General features: G+C 53.4%; 1 protein-coding gene across 1 annotated transcript; it reads right to left on the minus strand.

The window, feature by feature from the left end:
- Positions 1-1,779: 1,779 nt before the first annotated feature.
- Positions 1,780-26,590, minus strand: KCNIP3 (potassium voltage-gated channel interacting protein 3). The gene is made up of 8 exons (XM_040623166.1): positions 26,398-26,590; positions 12,148-12,272; positions 11,664-11,733; positions 11,341-11,411; positions 6,023-6,130; positions 5,223-5,327; positions 4,517-4,579; positions 1,780-3,875 (listed from the first exon to the last, which is right to left on the minus strand). Exons 1-8 carry the CDS (start codon positions 26,498-26,500, stop codon positions 3,828-3,830), a joined length of 693 nt encoding a protein of 230 aa, XP_040479100.1. The 5' UTR covers positions 26,501-26,590; the 3' UTR covers positions 1,780-3,827.
- Between the last annotated feature and the right edge of the window lie 281 nt (positions 26,591-26,871).

Here is a 26,871-nt window from a genome sequence, read left to right on the forward strand (position 1 = left end):
TGATCTCTTTTACGTTAGGCTTTGGAAGGATGTGAAACCAAAGCTCAGCCAAGCTCACCTGTTTTAAAAAGTCCATTCATGGCTCTGCTTACATCTCTGAATTTCCACATCCACTCAGCTCCTGGTCCAAGAATGCTTTACCTTTTGGTCAGTTCAATGATGATTCTAAGAAGCTATTTTATTCTAGATTTTTAGTTGTTTTCAGTGGAAGGAATAATAAAGTTACCTAGACACTCTGTGTTATTGGAAACTGAAGTGCCTATATTTTTAAATGGTAAACCTTGCATTTCTGGAATAACCCCAAATCTGTCATGATATATTACATGTATCATGTACATGTAACACATTGTTGAAATGAGTTTACTGATATTCTGATTTTTTACATCTTTGTTTTATAGTTGAGAACATCCTGTAATTTTTCCTTCTTAACCTATTCATGACTGATTTTTAAAAAATCCTGGTAATACCACTTTTTAAAATGAGTTGGAAAGTGTTCCCTCCTTCTCTTCTACACCAACACCCAACGAGCAAGAGAGGATGGGACTTGTCCAAAGCCATGTAAGTTTAATGGCCCAGGTCAGAACTAAAGTATTCTGTCCCTGAACCCAGGGCCCCTTTGGACCCGTTACTGCCACCCAGCCACACAGGAAAGCATATTCTGGTCACCACCTCTGCACTGAGTGTCCAGGTCAGGAAGGTGCTGAGTGAATGAGTGGAAAGCAGATGTACAAATGGATGGAGGATGGATGATGGATGCATGGATGGATGGAGGGAGGATGTATGATGGATGATGGCTGGATGATGGCTGGATGATGGCTGGATGGCTGGGTGGGCTTTCCCCACTCTGAGCTCTGTAGACCATCATGAAGTGAGTCAGTGCTTACACCCAGCCTAGAGCCACCTGCTTGGCTCCATTCTTCAAAGACTGGGAGGTCCTAGGATCTTTTAACCCAGCTTCCCCATCTGTGATCTTTAGGCTGTGACCAGAGTGAACATGCTTGGCATGGTGGTCACCCCATGGCAAATGCAGGCTATCCCATCCTAGACAGCAAGTTCAGGGCTTCCTTACCCGGATTGTGCCAGGGCCCTGGGGCTCGGGTAAAGTGGGGCCTTTGGTGTGTGTGGTGGTGGAAGTGGGTTCCTGTCACCTGTCCTCCCAACTATAGCTGAGATGCCCACCAGCCAAACCTGGTGACTCATGGGGGCTTGGGTCTGTGTTCACTGTGGAGGTGATGTCACACGGCGTGGGGTCTGGTCCTTAAAGCACTGCAGATCCCCCCAGAACCTTCCTCCTCCCTGTCCTTGGGTTAGGGAAAGCCCTTCCTCTCCTCCCTGCCAGGTTCTCATTTCTTGCCCCGCCCCTGGCATAATTCTCACTGAGTTTACACTTTTGAAAATAAAGCCAGGAAAGGAAGCTCTCTTCAGGCAGATTCTGCTTCAGCCAAGGGGACACGGCAGAAACGACTTCTTGGAACTGGAAAAGAAAAATGGTCTGGGAATGAAATACAAATGGCCCCTCAAGGAGTCACCCTGCCTCACTGGCTCTGGAGAGGTTGCGGGGCTGGAGCTTCTCGTAAAGGCTTCCCAACAGCAGACCTCCCTTCCCGGCTCCGCCTTCAGTGACGTCACAGCGGGAGTGAGCGTGGAAATTGGCAAATGCTACAATTCAGGGAATGTCAGACATTTACGAGCACAGCCCTGGGCAAGAGCCATGGCTAATAGCATCAGGGATGGGAGGGGCTGGACTGAAATCCAGAGTTGGGATAAAGCCAACAAGAGTCCCTCTTCTTTGCCAAGTTTATTTTATTAAAATATACAGGACAGAATATTGGTGGGCGCTAAGAACAGGAACCACCCTCCCAGGCTGCACCCAAGGGAGACGCTTCTGCCATGCAGACATGCGGCCGGTCCGCATCCCAGCGTGGGAGACAGACCCCTCCTGCTTGGACGTGCAGCCAGTCTGGCCCCAGGCCAAGAGGGGCAGGGGCATGGTGGTGACCCTCTCCTATGGCCTCGGCCCCTTAGAAGCACAGCTACGCCAGCTGGGAGGGCTGGGCTGGGGGTGGGCAGAGGGGGAGAAGATCCCTGAGCCAGGGAAAGCTGATGCCCTCCTGGAGGAGGGAAGAAAGACCCCCCCCCAAGTCAAACTGGAGATGGGGTGTCAGTACAACTCCAAGGGAGAGGACCACCTGTGTGTGGGTGACAAGGGGTCCCTGTGGCCAAACCAGGCCAATCTCCACGGCCTCCTCCATTCCACCTTTCCTTTGAGGGCCCTGCTCACCCCTGGGCCAGGCCTGAGCAGAGAGGGGGTGGCAGCCGGTGGAATGTATTGTACGGGAATGTTCCTCAGAAAGGCCCACGCTACCTGGGACTGGGTTCCTTCTTGGGGAGGCCTGGGCGGATGGGAGCAGCCTCTGTCTCTTTCCTGGAGGTTTCTGTTGACCTACCACTCAGCTTCAGGCCCCTTAGCCCTCACTCTTGGTTCTGCCTTCAGCTGACATCAGCCTCCATCCCCAGAGCAGAACCCAGGCAAGAAGGGTCCTATGATTTGTGCTTTTGAATGTTGGTGAGCTGGGCTGGGCGGGCTGGGGGTGGGCTTTGAGCCCGCATGGCTCTGAGGCACAGAATGGACCCCCATGCTTCTTCTCCAGAGCTACCTGTGTTAGGGCCACCGCGACCCGGGGCCTCAGCCCACTAGAAAGGCCTGATCTTGGAGAAACAGTGTCCTTGGCTCCCTTTGTGGGCTGCCACCTGAGCTGCTCTGGGTGCTTGTGCTTTTTGTATGGGGTTGGGTGAGCCTGTGTATAGAGGGGTGGCCACATTGCTTTAGGACCCTAACCAGGAAGTGGGGGGGGGTGCTCATCCGAGCTGGGGGCCAAGGGAGACAGGAGCTAACAAGCAAGGAGGGAAAAGCCCCTTCTCAGGCTTGCTCTGCCACCTGGGCTCCCTGGCTGCCAGTCCCTGATCCTTGTGACCTCTTCTTAGAACCTGTTATGACCTTGGAGTATGGGCGCACCCCCCCCCCCAACGCCCCGCTTCACTCCCACTGAGCTAGGACTGAGGCAAGAGAAGGCTCCTTCCATTTCGGTGGACTTGGCAGACAGTTCCCCTAAGATTCTCCACCAAGAAACCCAATCCCTGAGCCCCCTTCCCAGGATGGAGAGAAGAGTCCAGTGGCCCCTTACCACAGGAGCTTGCCAGTGGAGTGGCAGGCATCCTGGGACCCCAGGGCAGTGTTTCCAGGAAACAGCAGGCTGTCTCCATTACTACCTCTTTCCTCGTCCCAACTCTCTTGACCCCCCACAGCCCTGCCAGTGTCCTGTGGTGACGAGCATTCTGGGAGTGTAGCCAGTGGTCAGGGGAGTGGTTGGGGGGCAAGAAGGCCAGAGTAGGCCCCAGAACCTGGCCCATGTGTGGTGGGAAAGAAGGGTGGTGGGAGGGAGGGGCGAGGGGACTCCCACCAGCGGGGCCTTTGGTGACTGGACCCTCCTCTGTAGGGGACCTTGAGCGCCCTCCTGACAGCACCCCGTGGCCAGCAGCCTGCAGACACGGCTCTTTCAGCGCCCACTCCAGAGGCAGCCCCACCCCACGGGCCTGGACAGGGAGCTCCCAGCCAGACTCAGCCCACCCCGACCTCTGCACCCCCTCTGCCAGCCCGAAGGAAGGGGCTCTGTGTGTGTGTGTGTGTGTGTGTGTCTAGAGCAAACTGTTCACTTTTTGCAAATATATTAGAAAAAAGTTTCTCAGGCTGCTCCTGGCAGGATTGAGATTTCTTTGGGGGCAGAGGTGGCAGTGGCCACTCAAGGACCCCTCGCCACCGACATGTCCTAGATGACGTTCTCAAACAGCTGCATGGAGCTCATGATGTTCTCATCCTGTGTGGAGAGAGGAGGAGGAGAGGCCGGGTCAGACCCCGGCTGGGGAGGGCGGGCCCGTGCCCAACCGCTCCTACCTTGAGCAGATTCTTGCCAGGGACTTGGAACCCCGCAGTGACCACTCTGTCTCTCTCACTGGGGGGAGGGGCAGCTGGTCAGGCAGAGCCTATCTTCAGCCAGGGCGTCTGACTGCAAGCGCATCTGGGGGCTGCTGACTCGCTGACGGACAGGCTTCCCTGGCTGCCCTCAGACGGCGGCCAGAGGCACCTGAGAGGCCGTTCTGGGAGTGAGGCAGATGGCTAAGGCCAGCGGAGGCACATGTCGTGGCCCCCAAGGGTGCTCTGAAGAGGAGGGTCAACAGTAAGGCTGGGGGAGGCTCCAGGCGCCTTTCTTACAGTGTGACCCCGTGCTGAGGGCCCCAGGGCCCAATCATCCTCCTATTGGCCCATGTCTGCCCCTCTGATGTGAGGCATTACAGGGCAGTCTGAGGGATGGTGTGCCTGTGGGCTGTGGGCTGACAGGAGCAGTGGCAAAGGGATGGGCTCAGACAAAAGTGTGAACATGGAGTCTGGAGGTCGGGAGGGGCTCGGGGACTGGCAGGGGCGGGACCCTGGGTGTCCTCAACTCCTGATGCCACCTACCTTCTGACAGGTCTCCAGGAATTCATCAATGGTCACCACCCCGTCCTGATTCCGGTCCATTTTCTGTAACCCAAGGAGTGTCCTCAGTGAGTCTGTGGGTCCCGTCTTCTACCCTGGATCCAGGCCACGTCAAGGGCCCTCCCCAGCTACCTTCGTGGCACAGATGACCTCTCTGGCATCTCCCCAGTCTGCTCGCCACACCCAGCCACTTCCCAGCAGCTTTCTTGGGCTTACACTTCCAGAATGCATCCCCATGCTCATCTGACCCCCTCACCTCCCCAACAGGCAGCCAGGGCAGACAGAGCAACTGAGGCACAGGACGGGCCACCAGCAAATGCGACGTGGAAGCTTCAGCCCCTTTCGTCCCCATGGACACAGAGCAAGGTCACCCCAACCCCGCTCCTCTTGCATGGTTTTTCTGGAGGGGCTGGGAGAGCTCTTGAAAGGCACCAGAACACTGGCCTGGGTGTCAACTGCCCCTGGCCTGCCCTGAGGTGAGGTTCAGTGGATTGGGGCGTGGGGGAGATGTTTTAATTTGCTCCCCGGGATCCTGACAACCAGCCCGGTGGGGGATGCGAGTTTAACCTCCTCGTGGGGGGAGGGGGACCCAGAGAGGGGAGTGGCTTGCCCAGGGCCATCCTAAGAGGGGGAGCCTGTCCCTCCTCCATCTGCCCGCCCCCTCAAGGTCCGGGGCTCGAGCTCTCACCTGGAAGAACCTCTCCACGTGCTCCAGAGGCGCGTCCTCCCGCAGGATCGGGTAGGTGTGGCGGCCCATCATGTCATAGATGGACTTCATGATGGCCAGCATCTCCTGCAGGGGGCCGGAGGGGCTGGCTGAGCCTGGCTGCAAGGATGTAGGGAGGTACCAGGGCCCAAGGGGAGGGGCTGCATCCAAACGGGGAGGGCACCTCCAGGGCAGCAGAGAGTGAACAGGACGGGGGCCCCAGCTGGACGGAGACGAGCCCACCCCCATCTAGTGTCCCCAGTGCTAGCCTCTGACTCCCTAGAAGATGCAGAGAGATTCTGATGGGTCATCTCCAAAATCTGAAACTGTAGCAACGATTTCATATACCAAATAATGCTTGGGCTAAACAAAACCTGATTGTAGGCCAGTATGGCAAGGGCCCCCACCTGCCTTAAGGGACCACACTGCCCCATTGACTGGTGGGAGCCAAGGCTGGCTCCTCCTACTCTCTGTCCCCAGCTATTCCACTTGTGTCTCCCTCAGGACCTCCCTGTGAGAAAGAATGCTCTGAGAACATCTGTCGAAGTAGATTGAGCTGCATGGTGAGAGGCACACAAGCACCCAGGGGTCCAGGACCAAGAGCCTGGACAGGAGAGCCCCCTGGCTGCTGTCCCCTCCAGGGTGGGGCTGAGAGCGGTGTCTCTGAACAGGAAAGGCAGGCAGGGCAGCCAGGGCGGCAGGGGAGCGGAGGAGAGAGGCTGGGAGTGTGGCGCGGCAGCAAGGGAGAGGGGCAGGCGGCCACGGCCCCCACCGCCCTGTACCTCTTTGGTGATGTAGCCGTCCTTGTTGATGTCGTAGAGGTTAAAGGCCCACTTGAGCTTCTCGTGGACTGTTCCTCGCAGGAGGATGGAGAGGCCGACCACAAAGTCCTATGAAGGGAGGGGAGGGTGAGGAGTGACAGCCCAACGCCCAGATTTCATTGCCAGTTTGCTGTGTGGCCTCACACCCCTACAGGGGAGGAGCCGTCATTGCGGCACAGACAGATGGTGTCCGTTAGGTCAACACAGCGTGAGCGTACACGCGTGTGTGTGTGTGTGCGCACGTGTGTATGCATGTATGTGTGTGTGTGCATGCGTGTATGTGTGTGCATGCGTGTGTGTGTGTGTGTGTGTGTGTGTGTGGTGGCTGGTACTGATCTTCTCAAATAAAGATGTTCAAAGACATGGTACCTTATAATGCCTGGCTCCTGATACAGAAGACCGGGGGGGGGAGATCTTTTAAAAAGGGGGCTGCTCTACTTTTAGTTCACCAAGGACCTGCATGCCAAGGTGCTTGCAAACTTATAGCTTAAAAGCTAAACTAACAGTGCTCAGCTCCGGGGTCACGACACGCCTGTGTGCTGCCGTCATTTCTGAGGTGTGACAGATAATTTATTATAATGTAATGAGACATGACTGTTCCAGCGGCTTCTGTGTGAAAACTCCAACTGCTCTAACAGTTGGTGGAAAGCAAGCCCTTTCTTCCATTTCCCAGAAGGCTTGCAGGGCGAGCCTTCCCTACCCCGTGTGGCCCTCCCAGGTTTTTCTGAAAGAAGGGAGAAGAGCAGGGCTGTCCTGGAACAGGGAGTGGAAGACGACGGAAGGGGTTTGGCTGCCCCTCAAACATCAGATTTTCTGGATCTGAGGAGGCCTGTACCTGAGAGAGGCTAAGGGAGACAGGGAAGCAATCTGGAAGAAACAAAACTTATTCCAGGAGGAAAAAACTTAACAACAATGACTAGAAGTAGAGATTAGACACCTGTCACCCTGAAAATAAAAATAGGACGCTAGAGAAAGGGAGTAATTGAGAACGAGAAAGAGCTCTTGGGAATTAAAAATAAGCAAGCAAAATGACAGACTCAGAAGGAGGTTTTGAAGAGCACATGGAATCTTCCATAAAGTCATGTGAAAAGGCAAAACGCTGGAAGAGAGAAAAGAGGGCAACGAGAGGTCCACTCTCGAGGAACTACCACTTGTGCACCTGGAGTTCCAGGAAGAACCGGAGGGGAGGGAGGAAAGCAGGCCAGGGAAGTAAGGAAGGACTCCCCAGAACGGAAGGCTGGGAATGTCCAGGTCCTGCCGAGGCCAAGCACAGTGCACGGAAACGGCCCACCGTGTTGCCTGCAGGCACCGGTCAGGATGGCGTTTCAGTAAACCAGGTGCAAAAAAAGGATCCTACAAGCTTCCAGAGAGAAAAACACAACCAAACAGAACAAAATCAGTTCCCATACACAGGGTCAGGACTCGGCATGCTTTGCCTCTAGCAGCGACATGAGGCAAGAAGCCATTAAAGTGTGGCCACCACCACTGGGAAGGAGGGCAACTTCCCACTGCAGCTCTGGTCCTGTACAGTGGATCAAGCAAGAGCAGGAACACAATGGAGACGCTTCCAGAATCTAAAGCCTCAAAAGTTACCTCCCACATTACTCTTTCATAGGAAGCTGCTCGTAGCTGTACCTCTGAAAAGGGAGACTAAAGCAAGGAAGAGGAAGACGAGGAATTCTGGAACCAGGAGACCCAAGCCCGGAGGGGAAAGAGGCTGGGAAGCATACCCAGGGAGATGCCCGTCTGGACAACTGGAGAAAGGCCTGGAGTTGAATTACTGATGAGATCACAGCCCCCAGGCAACTCAAAAATCAGGACCACTGTTAATTGGCAGCAAGAATAAGAACGTGTGCTGGGAAAGGAAAACATAATCAGTTCACCAGAAGGCTCAGCTGGGCATCAAATTCACGCCATCAGAGCAAACCACGGTCCTTGTCTCACCTGAAGCCTATCGTTCCGGAAAGCCAGGGGATATGGGAAAGGCGTGTGTGCACGTGGGAGACCCAGCGCCTCGCCCCCCACAGTGGAGAGCCAGCAGTCTAGAACCGGGCAGCCGGGAAGGGGCACCACGTGTGCTACTGGGGACACAGAGACAAACAGTGGCAATGGGCTAACAGCAGGTGGCGGCCTCCTCGGTGTGTGGGTGGGGGGTTCATGGCTGCTTTTGCAAAGCACACCCTGTCACCCTACTGGGCTCGCGAAGTCCGTCATGCATGTGTCAGTGAAGAAAATGAAAATGTTAAAGGAGAAACAGGTGATAGTTCCTACATGCCCAAGTTTGGGGAATCATCACTGAAGCTTGCGCACGATTTAGTGAAGACGTACAGTGTCCCCGAAATCACATCCCTGGGATCTGACAGGCTTTCCCCGTGGGAGGCAAAGGCGTGCAGTCCCTCTCAAGGGCGCAGGGAATCGTGAGGCCCACACAGGGCCTCCCTTCTCGGGTGCCCGCGTGGACCATGGGGGGCGCTGGCATTACTATCCGCCATCTTGTCTTCGCAGACCCAGGCCTGCCGCCTTGCAGCCACAACCAACGGAGAAATGTCCCAGTTCTGTGTCCCGAAGTGTGTAGGTAGGACAGTGGTGACGGTACTAGCACAGAGATGAGTGGGCGTGTCCCCTGCGAGACCACTGGCCCAGAGAGGCCCCCCTGTCCTGCCAGCACACATCCGAGTCCTTGGTAGTTGTACATTTCCAGCCCTGCACAGCAGTTTCAGGTGGGACTGTCACTAGCTGTAACTCCCTGACCTGAACTCCAAGGCAAATGAAGTCCATCGCCTCCACAGCCCCTGCTCTGCGGCTGCGTCCCTGAGGCAGAGCCCGGGGAGCAAGAGGGGCACGGTGACACAGGCCTCCCAGGCTGAGACACCCCTGAGTGCACAGCAGGGGCACCCAGTAGAGCGCAGAGCAGGAGCTCAGCCGGAAGGGGGGAGCACAGGGTGTGATGACAGCCCGCACACATTCTCTCTGGTTACTGCCCTCCCGTCGGGTTTGGCCAGTGAATGGCACAGGGAGGGGGTTACTGCAGAGGGAGCTCGGGGAGAGGCCGCCACTCCTTCCTCCAGACACACAACTGGCCCTAACTCTCCAAAAAAGCAGCAGCGTGCTGGCAAGATGAGTGGGTTGGATGAGAAAGGCCCTGGATGGCGTGGAGGGTTCTGGTGCATCTATCTGTAGGCACATGGCCTGTGCCTGGGCTGCGGAGGCCAAGACCAGGCTCCCTCCTGTGGGCATGTCCCAGAGGACCCAAGAGGAACAGCACAGCAGGCGGACCCTGAGGTGGGACGTGGGACCGCTGCCCCCGCTTGGCAAAGATGACGTTGGGTAGGGAAGGTACAATATTTGACCACATCAATAAACTTTAATTAATACGTGTCTTGTCTCTCAAGAATATGCAATAAGGATTGGGATCCTTTTAAATGTCAGTAAGCTGACCTGACTTTCTGTTCTAAGGGCACATGGAAAGAGTCCATCTCAGGCGGGCCAAGAGTCACCCCCCCCCACCCCCTGCCCGAGTCCTTCCTGCCACGGGGCCCCAACCAGTGGTGCACCCAGGACTGGGCCCTGCTGATTGGAAGGTCCCTGGGGACATACGTGCCCCCCTCCCTTTCTGAGAAAGCTTTCCTAGAGCAGAACTGAAATCAAGAAGGTCCTCAAGATAAACAAACACACCCATATGGAGCCAGAAGGACTGGCAAGAAGCCAGCGGAAGGCCAGGGATGATGCCGGAGACGCCGGGCCTTCTGAGAAGGCGCCTAGCGTGTTCCCAACTCAGCCACTGACAGCACACCCCAGAAAGACCCCCACCACCTACCACCTTACAGGGACCACCAGACCTCCCCCTCCGGGGAGTGAGAGCAAAGACCACAGGCGGATGACCTCCTGACAGCCACCGCGCACCAGGACCCTGGGGAGCTATCCCGTCAGCTGATTTCTGAACGAGAAAGTCTCTCTCACAGAGCCCTGCTTGGGGCTCACCCTTTAGTCCTGGAATCTCGGGTGCCCCCTCAAGGACACACAAGAGCCGGGTCACAGCGGAGGACAATCAATTTTTCCCGTCTACCTCTGTGGTGCTCGGCTTCCTACCGCAGGCAGGTATCAGTGAAAACGGGACAGGTGACGACACTGCACTTACTCGACACTAGCCCCCAGGCTGCAGCCGGGGTGGGCGGGGCCCTGTGGTCACAGGGAAAGGCTGTGGCCTCCACCGCCCGCCCCCCCCCAGCTCGGCACCGCGTCAGTGTGCAGGCTGGCCACCGCACAAAACTCGGCCAAGCGGCATTACCGGTGGGTTATTATTACACCCCGGCGCGTCCAGGGCCTCTCTGAGCCCCGCCGGCTGGTTCCTCCGCTTTCCTGTCAGCTGCCCTTGGCCCTGGCAGCCGAGCAGGGTGGTTATCGATCAGGCCAGGCTCTCAGCAAGGTTCTCCTCTCCAAAGAGGTTTCAGCTTTTCGCCTGCAGCTATTTTTAGGGGCCTGGGCTCCACAGACAGAGCCTCTCTCAAATGGTCCCGTGTGGCCAGCCGAGGTGGAGCCCACAGCAGGGCCAGCCTGCTCGCCGGCTCCACGGAGCCCCCGCAAGGGCCCGCTGGGGGCCAGGTGTCGGAGGCGGGCACACCTCGCATCACTTGCCGTGCCCGCTCAGGCTGGCCGCTCTGCCTGTTTTGTGGCAAAGGGTACATTCTGGGGCTGGGTGCCTGAAATGCTGCCAGGTGCACAGACCCCCGAGTGCAGCCTTGCCCCCTTTCCTTTTTTTTTTTTTTTTAAGATTTTATTTATTTATTTGACAGAGAGAGAGACAGCCAGCGAGAGAGGGAACACAGGCAGGGGGAGTGGGAGAGGAAGAAGCAGGTTCCCAGAGAAGGAGCCTGATGTGGGGCTCGATCCTAGGACTCTGGGATCACGCCCTGAGCCGAAGGCAGACGCTTAACGACTGAGCCACCCAGGCGCCCCAGCCTTTGCCCCCTTTCCACATTGGGTTCCTATGGCCTCAGTGTGCCTTAGCAGCGACCCTGGCTTGGTGGGGCTGGAATGAAGAAGAGGCTGAGTGAGAGGAGGGCGGCCGGACGGCCACATCACATTTCCCTAACTTCGCAGTTAGGCCCAGGGCCAGCCGAGCACAGTCCGCTCCTGCTCTGGAGGACACACTGGACCACTGACACCCAGGATCGTGTCTGGGGCTCTGGAAGGCCCGAGAGAGGCGCCACAGCAGGGAGATCCCCCCTGCCCGAGGGCTACAGGGGCAGGGGATGTGGGAGGGGTCAGCGGGGACCTACCTCAAAGCGGATGGCCCCGTTCCCATCAGCGTCGAAGGCGTTGAAGAGGAAGTGTGCGTAAGTGGTGGCATCTGGGGAGAGCAAGGGTGAGCGCTGGGGTGTGCTGGGGCTCCCACCCCAGGCAGCCCCACTGTGGGTTCCAGCTGCACCCAGAGCGGGAGTTCCCCGCCCTTCCAACAGGACAGAGGCAACACGGGGTCTCTGGCAGGCAAAGGGTGGAAGCAAGGATCCCCTCCCCATCAAAGTGACACCCACTGTTTGTAGAGCTGCCACAGGGGGGCTGGGCTTTGGGGAAGAGCCAGGGGGCCTGGCCTCAGACTCACCTCCCTGAGGGAAGAACTGGGAGTAAATGAGTTTGAAGGTGTCTTCATCCACCAGGCCTGTGGGACACTCCTGCAGCAGGAAGTCACCCCTCAGTGAGCTCAGCCATCCCCAGCCCCATCCCCAAACTCCACAGGGCCTGGCCTCTCTCCTCCCTCTGGGGACTGCTGGCTGAGATACTGCTGGGCTCTACTGAGTCCCGGAGCTGGGGAAAGCCTGGTGGTGGGGCAGGGTGACGTAGGAGGGTAAGTGGGAGGATGCTGGCTGGTCCCTCCATACGCTCCTCCCCTGTGCCAGCGTTGGGAACACACAGAAAGGAGGATGGTGCCTTCAGAATACTGATTCTGGGACCTGACCCACCCCGAGACAGCTCTCCCACAAAACTAAGACCCATAAAGGCCCCTAGGATATTTGCTGTGCCATGGAGAAGTTTCTAGAAGGTCTCTCTAGGCCAGGGCCTCTCCCGGAGGGATGGGTAGCACTCACGTTCTTGAAGCCCCTGTAGAGGGACTGTAGCTCCTTCTTGGTGAACTTGGTCTGTGCCTGCAGCTGGTCTAGTCCCTCCGGCTGGTGGCGCACTGTGGACAGCTCCAGCTCACTGTCGCTGCTATCTGAAAGGGGACACAGACCCGGGGAGGGTGGGACAAGTGCCCCTGCTCTTCCTCTTGCTCCAGTGTGGGAACCAGGCCATGGGCTAAAGTAGGGGTAGAGGGACTCTCCTTACACGACTACCATGGATGGCCCCACAGGCTGTGCACTGAGCAAATGGAGTGGCTACGGTGGAATGACACACACTCAGGAGTTGTGCCTCATGGTTGCTCTGCTGCCCTGCTCCTCACACAGGGTAGGCCCCCTTCACTTGCCTCATCTAGAGTGTATCACCCTCTCAGCCACACGTGGGATGGGGGCTGGGAGCGGGTCTTATCCTAGAGAGGCACTGAACAAAGGGAGGTGGGACAGAAAAAGACAGCAAGACAAGCTCGTGGGACATCAGCCTTCGAAATCCAATTCCTGGACCACCTCCTCCATGCTGACCTCCCTGATTTCCCCCAGGAATGGAGAGGTCACTGCTCTTGGCCCATCCAGCCTAACATGCTGCTGCTTGGCTGCATTTGGTGTGAGGGTGTCAGTCACATCTGGGTAGGAGGTCAGACCTCAAGGGCCCATAGGGCAGGGACCAGACCTTTCCTTTAATAATAACACATCTAAATGTTAATTAACCATGGTTATCTTTGTCCGGGGGAGGTCAATTTCAGGTGATCTTTACTTTTTGTGATTTTTTTTTAAAGATTTTATTTATTTATTTGACAGACAGAGACAGCGAGAGAGGGAACACAGGCAAGGGGAGTGTGAGAGGGAGAAGCAGGCTTCCCACCAAGCAGGGAGCCCGATGCGGGGCTCGATCTCAGGACCCTGGGATCATGACCTGAGCCGACGGCAGACGCTTAACGGCCGAGCCACCCAGGCGCCCCATATTTGTGATTTTTTTAAATATTTAAAAAATTTCTTTTGGTATGGCCTGCATCATTTCTATAACACAAAGTCAAGCTATCAACAAAATGGTACCGAGCGCCTTACTGAACAGCAGGCTCACATAACTACAGACCTTCCCACTGAAACGGGGAACACGATCCCCACAGCACTGTCACCACCCCTGGCCTCCCCCATTGTCCCGCAAAACAGTAAGTGCATGATTATCTCACAGCTGCTCGCTCGCTCCCACTGCACGTGAGTGCTGCGAGCCCCCCTGCACTGCCCACCCTGTGCCCACAGAGGCGAGCGCAGTGCCAGACGTACAGTGCCAGACGTGCAGTGCTGCTAACCAGAGCACACTGAGCTCTGTGCTGGGCTGCCCCTCACCCGGGCCTCTCCCACGAGTCCTGATGCCGCTCACTAAGGGCCACTGTGCCCTCAGAAGTGCCCAGCAATCAGGCTTTGTTGACTTGGTCCATGCATGCTCCCGATCTCCAAGACAGCTCTTTCATACCTTCCTTCTCTAATTTCCCACTGCCTCCTCCCCCATCCTTTGTCAGATTGCAGCCTACATCACTGAGAAAACAGAAGCCACAGAAGAAAATTTCTCCAAGCTCCCACCCCACATCTACCTGTATTGGCCCAAACATCTGCTTTCCCTCCTTCTCTGGGAACGAACTGTCCCGGTTCCTGGCCAAGGCAAACCCCTCCACCTGCACAGTGGGTCCCAGCTCCACCGTCTCAAGCATGGGACTGCAGCAAGCCTCCCTACGCTTTCTTCATCATTGTTTTGCTCTCCCTTCTGGATCATTCCCATCACCATGTGGACATACCATGTTAAATCTGGTAATCCTTAGTCAAATTAAGTATAGGCAAATCTTGCAAGCCAGCCTTCCTACCCTGGGTGAACATCCCAACTAGAATCTTAGCCAGCTAAGGGGACTGTACAAGGACGTTCATGGCAATAGTATTTTTGATGGGGGAGTTGGAGGCATCCCAGGGGTGCATCGCAGGCAGGATGGGCAGGCACAACATGGGGGGTGCACATCAGGGAGAACTGTGTGCTGGATTAAAGGGACATACAGTGGCATACATGTGTGTTAAAAATTGGTTGCTTACTTCAACCAAGAGGCAGACATTTCAGAGTGGGTGAAAAGGCAAGACCCAACTATATGCTACTTACAAAAAGGATATCCTTAAATCACAGCAACAGATGTAAATTGAAAGAGTGGAATGGATAAGAAACCTGGTGTGGCTGTATTAATAGCAGAAAAAGTTGAACTCAAGACAAAGGGTACGACTAGAGACAAAGAGGAACATTTTATAATGATACAAGAGTTCATCAAGAAGACAGAGCATGGGGCGCCTGGGTGGCACAGCAGTTAAACGTCTGCCTTTGGCTCAGGGCGTGATCCCGGCGTTCTGGGATCGAGCCCCACATCAGGTTCCTCCGCTATGAGCCTGCTTCTTCCTCTCCCACTCCCCCTGCTTGTGTTCCCTCTCTCGCTGGCTGTCTCTATCTCTGTCAAATAAATAAATAAATAAATCTTAAAAAAAAAAAAAGAAGACAGAGCAAAACAAAATATATACATGTTTCTGATAACAACTTTAAAATACCTGAAGCAAAAAAATTCAAAACTAAAGGGAGAAACAGATAAACCACAGTTACAGTTGAAGATCTTAACATGCTTTTCCAGTAAATGGTACAAAGATACAAAAGATTTGAAAAACACTATCAACCAATTTGATCAAATTAATATTTAGAGAACCTGAGGTCTAACAACTATAGAATACACATTCTTTTCAGGAGCACATCCTGTGGTTCCCAACATAAACCAGATCCTGGAATATAAAGCAAAACTCTGACCGCAATGGTATTAAATCAAAATCCAAAAAAAAAAAGATAGGTAAAAAATCCCAAATGCTTGGAAATTAAACAACACACTACTAATATACCCATAAGTCAGAGAAGGAAAATCACAAGGAGAGTCTTGAAATATTTTGCATTGAATGATAATAAAAATACAGTGTACCAAAATTTTCTGGATGCAGGTAAAGCTGCATTTAGAGGGAAATTTATAGCTTTAAGTTACTTTATAAGAAAGGAAGACAGGTATAAAGTCAATGATATACACTTCTAGATCTAAGCTTTTCAGAACCCAGAAAAAGAGCAAATTAAATACAAAGTTATTCGAACAAAGAAGATAATAAAAATAAGACAATCAGTGAAAAAGAAAACAGACAAACATAGAGGAAAAACCAATAAAGTTATTAAGAAAGCCAATAAGCGAGCCATAGGTGAGGAACACATATGTGCGGTACATTTTTCCATGGTACATGAGCCTTACATATAATACAAGGTTTAACTCAAAATGGAGCATAGATTTACACATAAGACATAAAACTATAAAACTTCTAGGAAAAATAAAAAAACACAGGAGGAAATATTTATGGCCTGCGTTTAAGCAAAGAGTTCTTAGCCACAACACAAATAGCATGATCCATAAAAGAAAAATTGACAAGTTGCATTTTTTTAAATTTTATTTTTGGGTAAATTGTACTGTTTACTGATGATTAAAACCTTCACTCTGCAAGAGATAAAAGAGATAAAAAGATAAACTACAGACTGGAAGACAATATTTGCAGATCACATACCCGACAAAGGATATCCAGATTATACGAAGGACTCTCAAAACTCAACAGTAAGAGAACAACTCAGATTAAGAAGTGGGCAAAAACTTGGTCAGACACTTGACCTAGAGGGCATAGAGGTGGCAAATAAGCACCTAAAAAGGTGTTTACCACCACCTGCAATTGTGGAAATACAACCTAAAACCACAAGGAGACCCTGCTACGCACCCTTAGTGTCACTTAACTAATGACTATTGACAATACCAAGGGCTGGCGAGGAAACGGAGTAACTGGAACCATGACACTTTGCTGGCGGGAATGCAAATGCTACTGGCCATCTGGAAGGCAGTTTGGCAGCTTCTTATAAACATGCACTTACCCTATGACCCAGAATTCCTACTCCTGGGTATTTACCCATGTGAAACGAAACCTACTATAGTGACACAATAATGTTTATGCAAATGTTTAGAGCAACTTCATTTACCAGCTCCCAAAGCTGGAAATAAACCGAATGTCCTTCAACCAGTGAACGGATAAACCGCGTGTGGTGCATTCACACGGTGGGATATGACTCGGCAATAAAAGTGACCGAACTATTGATACACGTAGCAACGCGGATGGACCTCAAATGCACTGGCTAAGTGAACGAATTCAGACTAGGCAAAGTATGACTCCACTTAAATGACATTCTGGAAAGATAAAATTGTGAAATCAGGGGGAAAGACAATCTATCAGCGGCTGCAAGGGGCTGTGCCACAAGCCATGTGTTGATGACAGAAAAGGCGGCAGGAGAGAATTTCTGTGATGGAATTGTTCTTTTTTTTTTTTTTTAATTTATTTATTCGACAGAGATAGAGACAGCCAGCGAGAGAGGGAACACAAGCAGGGGGAGTGGGAGAGGAAGAAGCAGGCTCACAGCAGAGGAGCCTGATGTGGGGCTCGATCCCATAACGCCAGGATCACGCCCTGAGCCGAAGGCAGACGCTCAACCGCTGTGCCACCCAGGCGCCCCCCATCTGTGACAGAATTGTTCCATACCTTGACTGTGGCAGGGCTTACATTACTATGCATTTGTCAAAATTCGTAGAACTGGATCCCAAAAAGGGGAACTGTACTGTATGTAGATTAGAAGCAAATGAAATACAAACTAGAATAATTGCCTATAGGAGTAGAAGGAAATGGGGTGGGGGAGGTAAAAAGGAAAAAATTAACAAAATAAGAGAGGGGTTTTAAATGGGTCAGGACTAATAATGTCCCATGAACTAAAGAATATGAATAACTTAATCCTCTGCCTCCAAAGGTCAAAAAATAAAACAAAAATCCCAAACCTGTTGCTGTTTCTTCCTTGGCCCTACTGTCCCCTGCAGCTCTTTATTTCTTCTCTCCTTTAACTCACTGTCTTTACTTCCTCTCCTAGTCTCCTTTGAACTTACTCCTATGGGGCATGGACCCCACCGGTCCACACAAACCGCTTTTCCAAGAATCACCGGTGATCACCATATTGCTAGTCCAGTGATCAACAACGTAATCCTGACTCCTAAATCATAGAAGGGCCATACGAGAATGAAAATTACAGTGACGCCATGGATGGACCTTGAGAGCATCACGCAAAGTAAAATAAGTCAGGCACAGAGCAACAAATACCGTATGATCTCACTCACATGTGGAATCTAAAAAAAGCCAAACTTACAGATACAGAGAGTAGATTGGTGGTTGCCGGGGCAGGGAGGTGGGGGAAATGAGGAGATGTTGGTCACAGGGTAAAAATTCCAGTTATAAAATGAGTAAGTTATGGGGGTCTATGTACAGCATGTTGACTACAGGTAACAATACTGTGTTGGGGGCGCCTGGGTGGTGCAGTCGTTAAGCGTCTGCCTTCCACTCAGGGCGTGATCCCGGCGTTCTGGGATCAAGCCCCACATCAGGCTCCTCCGCTGGGAGCCTGCTTCTTCCTCTCCCACTCCCCCTGCTTGTGTTCCCTCTCTCGCTGGCTGTCTCTCTATGTCAAACTAATAAATAAAATCTTTAAAACAACAAAAAACAAAAAATAATACTGTGTTGTATATATGAAAGTTGAGAAGATAATAGATCTTAAATGTTCTCACTCCCCCCTGACACAAAAGGGTAATTATGTGTGATGATGGATGCATTAATTAACCTTATTACAGTAATCATTTCATACATTTATATAATTTTTTTTTTGGTTTGGGGTTTTTTTTAAAGAGTTTATTTATTTATTTATTTGAGAGAGAGAGAGAGAGAGCAAGCAAGCAGGGGGAGGAGGAGAGGCAGAGAATCCCAAGCAGATTGCACGATGAGTGCAGAGCCCGATGTGGGGTTTGATCCCACAACCTGAGATCACAACCTGAGCTGAAATCAAGAGTGGGACACTTAACAAACTGAGCCACCCAGGCGCCCCAATACAATGTTGTATGTCAATTACATCTCAGTAGAGCTGGAAAAGCAAACAAAAAGAAAATTACATGCCCACTTCACTTTTGAATGTAGATATAACCTTAAACAAAATGTCAGCTAACTGAATCCAACTGTACTAAAAAAAGTACACCATGATTCAGGTTTTATCTGTAATATGGAGGGAAAAATCGTATGAAAACCTTAATACAGAAAAGGCATTTGATAAACACCCACATCTATTTATAAATAAACCAACAAAAACTTTAAGCAAACTAGGATTAAAGGGAACTTTCTTAACTTGATGTAGCTTATATTTGCAAGTTACATTTTATTTATAGAAAATATTAGATTGAATGGCCAAGGCTCAGATACAATGCCTTTAAGATTTGGGACAAGCCAAGGTTGGCCACAGTCACCACTGATACCCTGCCAATGCTCTAAGGAAATTTCAAGAAAGAAAGAAATAATATAGGAATTGGGAAGTAAAGGATAAAACTAACATTACTTGTAGATGTTTGGTCCCTACCGGGACCAAAAGAATCAATATACATGAGAGTTTAGTAAGGTTGCCAGATATAAGATTAATTTACAAAAATCAATAGCAATTTTCTACACCAATAATATCCACCTAGAAAATATAATTAAAAATACAACATTCATGATAGCAATAAAAACTCAAAACTATCTAAGTATTAACCAAAACTCTAAGGACTTCTATATCAAAAGGTAATCTGAATAAATGAGACATTCCATCTTAGATAGGACCACATAATATAAAGATGTCATCTCTCCCTGAAGAAATCTGTAAATTCAACACAATCCCAATGAAAAATCCAGTTGGACTTTTGGAGGACCTTGATAAAATCACTCTGAAATGCATACGGAGGAACAAAAGTCCATAAAAATCTAGAAAGGACGAGTATAGATGGATTGAAGTATAATGGATGTTTCCCATTAAATACTAATACATTTTCACAGTCACTGTAATGAAAGTTGTGTGGTTGGTACAAGAACAGACAAACACTGAAAGCAGACCAGAGAGGTCAAAGAGAGACCGAGGTATAGCAGGAATGTCACAGAAGATTTGTGGGAGGGTCAGATCGTTCAGTAGGTGGTTTTCGGAAAACTGGCTCAGCACAGAAATCTGGATCCCTTTCTCACACCACATGAAAAAGTGGGCTCCAGATGAACTAAAGACCCAAATGTGAAAAGTAAGCGATAGAGTTAAAATATCTAGAATAGATAATCATCAAAAAAAGGAAACTGGAAAGATGAATACATATGGGAAAGATGGCTCAACCTCATTAACAAAAAGGAAAATGCAAATTACAATGAGAACACAACAGCTAGATTGGCAGGAAATAATAAAATGAAATAAGGTTGGGGCGCCTGGGTGGCTCAGTCAGTGAAGCGTCTGCCTTCGGCTCAGGTCATGATGCCAGGGTCCTGGGATAGAGTCCCACCTTGGGGTCCCTGTTCAGCGAGGAGCCTGCTTCTCCCTCTGCCTGATGCTCCACAGCCTTTCCCAGCTCAGGGGATGGTGACTTAGGCCAAAACTCTGGGCGTAGACCTTCCTCCCAGCGCTCAATCCACACGCATGGCCAGCCAGCTCTAACTCTCAACATATATCTCGCCTCTGACCCCTTCTCCCACTTCCCGTCCCCACCCTGGTCCAAGGCTCCAGCGTCTCTCTTAGCATATTGCCCTGCTTCTGCCCTGGGTCCCGTAGGTCTAGTTTTCAAACAGTACTAGAGGAAGCTGCTGAAAACATATCCTGTGTATTCCTCTGTTCAACAACCTTCCCCAAGCTCTGAATATAAAAATAATCAATAAATAACCAATAGACGCATGCCACCTCCACCCCCACCCCTCCCCAGCCAGCTCTGACCTCATCACCCTCGTCTCTCCCTTTGCTCCTTCTGCTTCAGCCATTCTGGCCCCCCTGGGCCCCACAACCCCACCAGGCACACCCCCTCTGCAGGAACCCCACTTGGTATTCTTTCTCCCTCAACTGCTTTTCTCTCAGAACCCACACCTCCTTCGTCTGCTCAAATGTTACCTCCTCAGAGGTGCCCCCCCCATTCTTATCTCTCCCTCATCTCTGTTCTACTTTCTCTGTTTACTGGTGCTATGGACTGAGCTGGGTCTCCCCAAAATTCGTATGTTGAAGCCCTTAAGCCAATGTGACTATATTTGGAGATCTGGCTTTTAGGAGGTAATTAAGGTAAGACAAGGTCCTAGGGGTGGGGCCCTAATCCAGTAGGGTGGATGGCCTTGTAAGAAGAGGAAGAGAGATCTCACCCCCTCCCCTCCACCCCCACGCCCACCTTCACCCCCTCTACACATATATGTACCAAGAAAAGGTCATGGAGCTGTCTGGAACTGTCTCAGGAGCAGAGGACCTGGCTTCACCTTGACTCCCACAGCATCCGGCCCAATCCCGGGCAGCCCACGTGCTCGCAGGGGACACTGGAGACCTCTCCTGGCTCATCCACGAGAGAAATCCAGGGACTCATCCCTCTGGTTTGTTTCCGCAGGGATGCAGCCAGATCTGTGAGGAGCCGCCAGAGGCGTCACACCCACCCCTGCAATTACTGGGAGGACTGGCAATTAATGGATCTAAATGGCCATTTGCTACAGCTTTCCTCAAAACACTGAGGAGCCACGCTCCGCCAGACTGTGAGGTCAACCTGCTTCTGCGGTCTCCCTTCAACCTCTCCCTGGGCTCAGCCCTTCTCTTGGCCCTCTGGAGGCTTGTCCCGGACACGACTCACCCCCCGCCGACCACTGATAACCAGGGGCTCAGCAACAAAGATTTAACCTCTCCATCAAACAAATATTTTGTTAGAGGACTGAAAGCATGAGGCTTTTAAAAATTTGGTCTTAAAAAAAATGTTGTTGCTGTTGTGGTTCTAAAGCGGAAGTCCCCGCATTATACAGCAACTGACAAATCACCAACTGGGCTCTCCTCCCAGGGAGCAGAAGGTCCAGCCCAGGATCCCGACCCCGTGCCACGCAGCCCCCTCTGTGCAGGACCCACCTGCAGGGGCTCGGAAAAGGTGTCTCCAAATCTTTAATTCACTGAGCAAAGACGCACCAGGTCCTAGGTGAGGGGCATGGTTGGCCTACGTATGCCTGAGCCCGGGGAAGCCCCCTGGGCTGCCTCCACCTTTGTGAGGCTCCCCTGGAGGCGGCTGCAAAAGCTTCTCTTGCGCCCACTTGGCTTGCCAGCCAGCACCCATCCCAGCTCCCCTTGCAGCAAAACTCTTTCACAGTGACGTCCACACCGGCTGGCTCCAACCCCTCTTACCCGGCCGGCAGACCTCAGCCCTGACAGCCCCTGCGGGTCAGATGACTCCTAGACCTAGGGGTCCCTCCGAGGAGCCCCAGGGACCACTGGGGGGCAAGAGTCCCCTTCAAATGCCAGCAATGCCTCTTCTGTCTGTCAGGGGCTTACTGGGCTTCTGAGTAAGACTCGGTTCCAGATTCCATGGCTACGGCGCTTTGAAGCCACTAGATATTCAACAGCTGAGGCACTGACTTGGGGAGGGAGGGGGCTTTGCCCAAATCTCCCCTCGGACAACAGCATCAGGCCTCAGGCTCCAGGCCACCTCCCTGCCCCGCAGAAACCACCCACCCGGAGCCCGAGCCCACCTCCTTCCCTTTCCCAGAGCCCAGCCTAGAAGCCTCCGGCCAACCAGTCAGGAGGACCTTAGCGAGCACAGAAGGAAGGACGCCTGTCACAATGAAGGGCCTGTCAAGTGCATCCTCCGCCCCCACTAACTTCCAGGACACGGTTAGTGATGGGTGACACTGGGGGGAATTGGGGCTAGGGCATTTTTTGGCAAGAAATAACAAGGAGTAGTACTTATAAAGTGCTTCCTCTGCGCTGGCACTGCTTTACGAGTTTGCACCCAGCCACACACTTAGTCTTCACAACGGCTCAACAAGGGACACTTCGGATTTAGACACGGGCGGCTAGCTGCCTCCCCTCTGGGTTGCTGACACCCATGCTGTAAGAGGCTGGCATGTGTCTGTGGCTCCTTGGCCCTGCGGGGTTAGAGACACATCCAGGATGGTGTGCCAGACTTGTACAAGTCCTGGCTCTGCCACTCCCTGGCTGGGTCACCTCAGTTAGGTGACTTACCCTCCCCAAGCCTCAGCTTCCTCATCTCCAGGACGGGCCTGCTGTTGAGGACAAAATTACGATATGTACCAAGAGAGACTCACAAGATGTGGACTGCTGTCACTGTCATCAGCACGAGATCTGGAAACTGCCAAGGGGCTACAGGAGTCCTGGGGGACCTGCAGGTCACAGAGTGGCAGACCCTGCCAAGGGAAAGGGCAGCCAGGATACGCAGAGTATCAACAGGCCCCCAGCAAAGGCAGAAGAGGGTGCTGGCTGGAGAAGAGCAAGGGAAAGAGCAGGAGTGACAGCCACCCCTTGGGCGTGCTCTGGGCCAAGAGTCAGCTGCAGACCCTGCAGGTTCCCAGGCCACCTCTGTCAGCCAGGGCTCTGAGGGCAGCTGTGCACAGAGGGCGGCTGCAGAGGGGTGGGGCCACCTCAAAGAGGGAAGAGCAGGCGTGGTGGGTCAGGCCGGCTGGGCACACCCCATTCCCCCCTTCACGCCTGTCTCTTCACCCACCTATACCCCCCAACCCGTCATAATTCCCTGTCCCCACCCCAGCCAGAGGGGTCCTCTCCTCACAGGGCATCCGCCCAGGGGTGTCCTAAAGGGAGGGCCAAGACCCTGCATTAGTTGTGCTCCTGGGGGCGTCACACTTCCTGGCATACAAAGGGTGCCCAATAAATGTGTGCCGGTGATGGCTCATAATTTACACTTACTCAACACCTGCTGTTTGCCACACAGTGCTGAGCACACTCTAGGGCCATAAGTATAGAGACACAAGTCCCTGACCCCCTCGGAAAGCCCATCTGGGGTGGGGATGGGGGCACAGAAAATTTCAGAACAGCATCATCTAACACAACCCAAAGGGGCGGGGGGAGCCAGAGGGGTCGGGAAAGTTCTCCGGGGGAGATGGTGCCTCCGATACCCCACTACAGATGAGGAAAGAGCTCAGGTAAGAGAAGTGACTAGGCCAAGATAATGACAGCGTGTCAGTGACTAAGTCAGGCCTGAAAAGCAGCTGTCCTAGCCCCTGGCCACCTAGCCCCTAGTGCTCCTTCCAGAACAAGGTTTCTCAGCCTATTTGGGCCTGATCAGTCTTTCTTGTGCGGGCCGTCCCATTCATTGCTGGAACATTGGCCTCTACCTGCGAGATGCCATAGCCCCCTCTCCCCAACTGTGACAGTCAAAAATGTCCCCAGACATTACCAAATGTCCACAGAAGAGCAAAACTGCCCTCAGCTGAGAGCTACTTGTCTAGGATTTAGGAAATCCGACCTGAAATAAGAGGCAGTGACCGAAGTCAAGCCTTGGGCCCAGATGTGGACAAAAAGGTGGTGTCAAGGCTTGCAAACAAGCACCAAGAACTACCGGCCCAGGGTCACTTTTTACGCTGTGCGCCACCCTGTGAGTCCCTCAGACTTGAGTTCTGCTTTTCACTTTTCCAAAGTGCTTTCGTTCACCACACCCCTGAAATGCATAGGGGAAGATATGCTTTATCCTCATTCTACAGAGAAGGAAATTAAGGCTCAAGAATGTTAAATGCACCAAAGTCACCTTGGAAGCTAAGTGGCCAAACCCGGCTGGAATGTTCCCACAGAGTCACCCAGAGGCAGAGACTGACGGGAGACCTAGGGCAGACAGAGGGCTTTTTATCATCTGCATCTACTTCTAGAAGGCTGCATCCCTAGAACCCAGATCCATTAGTTCCTGACAATCCCAGGGGCATCATAACTCTGGCGGCTCACAGATGGGAACTACGGAGGCTCAGAGAAGACAAGAGACACACAACTGCATGCACACACACTTGAGGGGGGCCGGGCACCAGCCCTCTTCCTTCAGTGCCTGCTCCCATCCGGGCCGCAGCCACAAGGCCTGGGCTCCTCACAGCTCATCTGACAGTCCCTTAGACACTACCTGGCCAATGGGCCTTCCACACACTTAAAGGACACCAGTCCCCATCAACACGGAACATCTGGAACTTGTAAGTCCCTCCCTCTGATGCAGGAGGGGAGGCCTGTTTGAGTGAGAGAATGTTTTCAACCATGAATCAGTCCTGTTACTATGAGTAATTATTGGTGGCTAATTATTGGTGATACCAGTGGTTCACAAAGTGTGTGCATTTATTATATGCCAGGAATGGTGCTGGAGGCTTAAAGCCCCGGTGACTAGTTACACGTCTGCCACAGCCCACTTTTCAGGTCATGGAACGGAGGCTGAGAAAGGTTAAGGGAGCTTCACATCAGCATGGGTGGGTGACAGGACCCTCCGCTAAGACCTGGCCGGCACTAAGGCTCAACACGTCCCATTGCATCAACACATCAGAACTCCAAGGGGCGCAAGCGGGCAACGCCACCCAAAAAAAGAAACTCATTAGAGCCTGCAGGGAGTTCTTCAGCAGGCTGAAGAGAGCATCTGTAGTCTTGTGCATACGAGCCAGCTTGTAAAGAAATCCCTATTCCTTAGAAATCACAAAGACAAATTTCACAGGCCTGGACCTGTGAGGGGGTTGGGCTCAGTTCGGACGGTTTTGCAGCACCAGGTAGAATGAGACCACTGGTGCTCCTGGCCCCTTGGCGGCCCAGGAGGGTCCAGGAAACAGAGAAGATCAATGTAGTGGCCGTGGCTTCCCTGAGCACCAACCACCCCCCACACCCTCCAGACGCCAGGTGGCCAAAGGACAGGGGATGTGGGCCAGACTAGGGCCCTGCAGGAGGCACAGGTCCTCAGGGGCACAGCCGGGCAGGATGCTTATCCTCCAACCTCATCTCATGCAGATGCATTTCCCACTAAATCCCCTGTCAGCCAGTCCCCAGCCGGGGTCAGCATCCAGACTGCAGGGCCAGCTTGGGCAATTTTCCTCTCCAAGGAAAATTTAAAGCTTAAGGTGGCACCTCTCAGAACCACCTTGATCACATGTCTTCTCTCTGTGCCCCATGAACTCACCTAGAAAAGGTGTGATGGAACCTGATGGCTTCTTAGGGGCACATAGCCCCCGACTTCAGGTAGTCAGCTCTAGGTTCTGAAGGCAAAACGGAGGAAGGGCCTGGTTTCTAGGCCCTGTGCCCCTTCCTGTCCTCAGCAGCCCTTGGCAGGGGACTGGGGACACATCCTCAGGCTGGAGGGGCTGCCAGGCAGTTCAGAGGCAAGGACAAGTCCTTCCCTCCTCCCCTGCCTGGACCTCTGGGTTTCAGTCCCAGGAGCTGGAGCCTGGCAAGGTCAGCAGAGTGCTGAGGTAGGCAGGATGCCCATCCTCCCCTGAGAGGACAGCAAGGGAGCACAGGTAACAGGAACAGGACAGGCTGGCCCCTTCCCCACAGGACAGAGGTGTGGGGATGCAAATGCCTCTTTGGAACTGGGGGGAGGGGAAGTTACAGCCCCCGTAGGTCAAGGTCCCCTTCAGAATGGGTGTGCCCTAGAGGGGCTCCTCCTCCTAACCCGCCCACAAGTCTTAGGGACGTATAGAAGGTTGGCCAGCAGCTCCAAGGGCGCCTCTCAGGGGTCCCAGGGAGGCCGTCCACTGTCTGATTTAAGAGTAGGTCTGTCTCCTCAGTTAATATTTTATTGGGACACAAATGTGGCCCCTGAGGATTTGGTTACTTATCCCGTGGGCCCGAACCCTGCCTAGGGACGTGGGTCGAGGCGAAGGGGGCAGCCCCACGATGTGGCTGAGGTTTCACCACTTGCCACCATCAGGTACCCTAGGCTGAGGATCCTTCCAGGCATCTTCATCCTGAGCCACCTCCCGCCTACGGGAGGCCCGAGCCGGCTGTGCTCACCCGGGGCGGCTCGGACCGCAGGCCTAGGATGGCTCAGGGAGTCACCAGGCATCTCACTCACGCCCACCCCAAGCACCGCAGCTCCATCCCCTCTGGGGCTCCCCGAGCCCCAGGCCTCTCCGTCCTCTTAGTCCTCTTCACCCCAGGCCAGCCCTCGGGAGTCCGGAGGGGGCGGCGGCTCAGGCGGCAGGTGCCGCTGAGCGCTGTGTGCCCGAGGGCCGCACTCGCCGGGCCCGCAGACCCGCTCCCCGGAGCGCGACTGCTTCTCCCTCCCCACACACTTCTGGCCCCGGCGGAGGGCCAAGCGTTACCTTCCATGGACATGGGCTCCAGGATGCCGAACTGCTTGAGGACGGCGATGAACAGCAGCACCACCACGGCCATGGCGCACAGTTCCATGCCCTGGATGCCCATGGCGACCCGAGCTGCCCGGGGCCGGGGCTTGCCCCTCGCCCGCGCGTGCCTCGGGAGGCGCCGGGGCCCGTGCAGCCCGCCCGGCCTCTTGGGGAGCCCGCGACTCACATCCCCCGGCAGGCGGGGCTGCGGGTGTCGAAGGGGCCCGGGCCCCGCGGAGGGCGGCGGCGGCGGCGAACTGGGCAGGCCCGGAGGTCGGACGCGGCACGGCGGCAGAGCCGGAGCGCAACTTTCCGAGTCAGCCGCCAAACTTCGAGGCGCGGCGGCGCGGAGCGCGGGTCGGGCGGCCGGCGTGGGCCAGAGACGCCTCCATGGCCGGCGCGGGCGCCGCGCCTCTTTCGCCCCCTCTCCAGCCCCGCGGGCTCGGGGGC

This window comes from Ursus maritimus, unplaced genomic scaffold (genome assembly GCF_017311325.1).
Source record: "Ursus maritimus isolate PB19 unplaced genomic scaffold, ASM1731132v1 scaffold_6, whole genome shotgun sequence".
Classification (NCBI taxonomy): domain Eukaryota; kingdom Metazoa; phylum Chordata; class Mammalia; order Carnivora; family Ursidae; genus Ursus; species Ursus maritimus.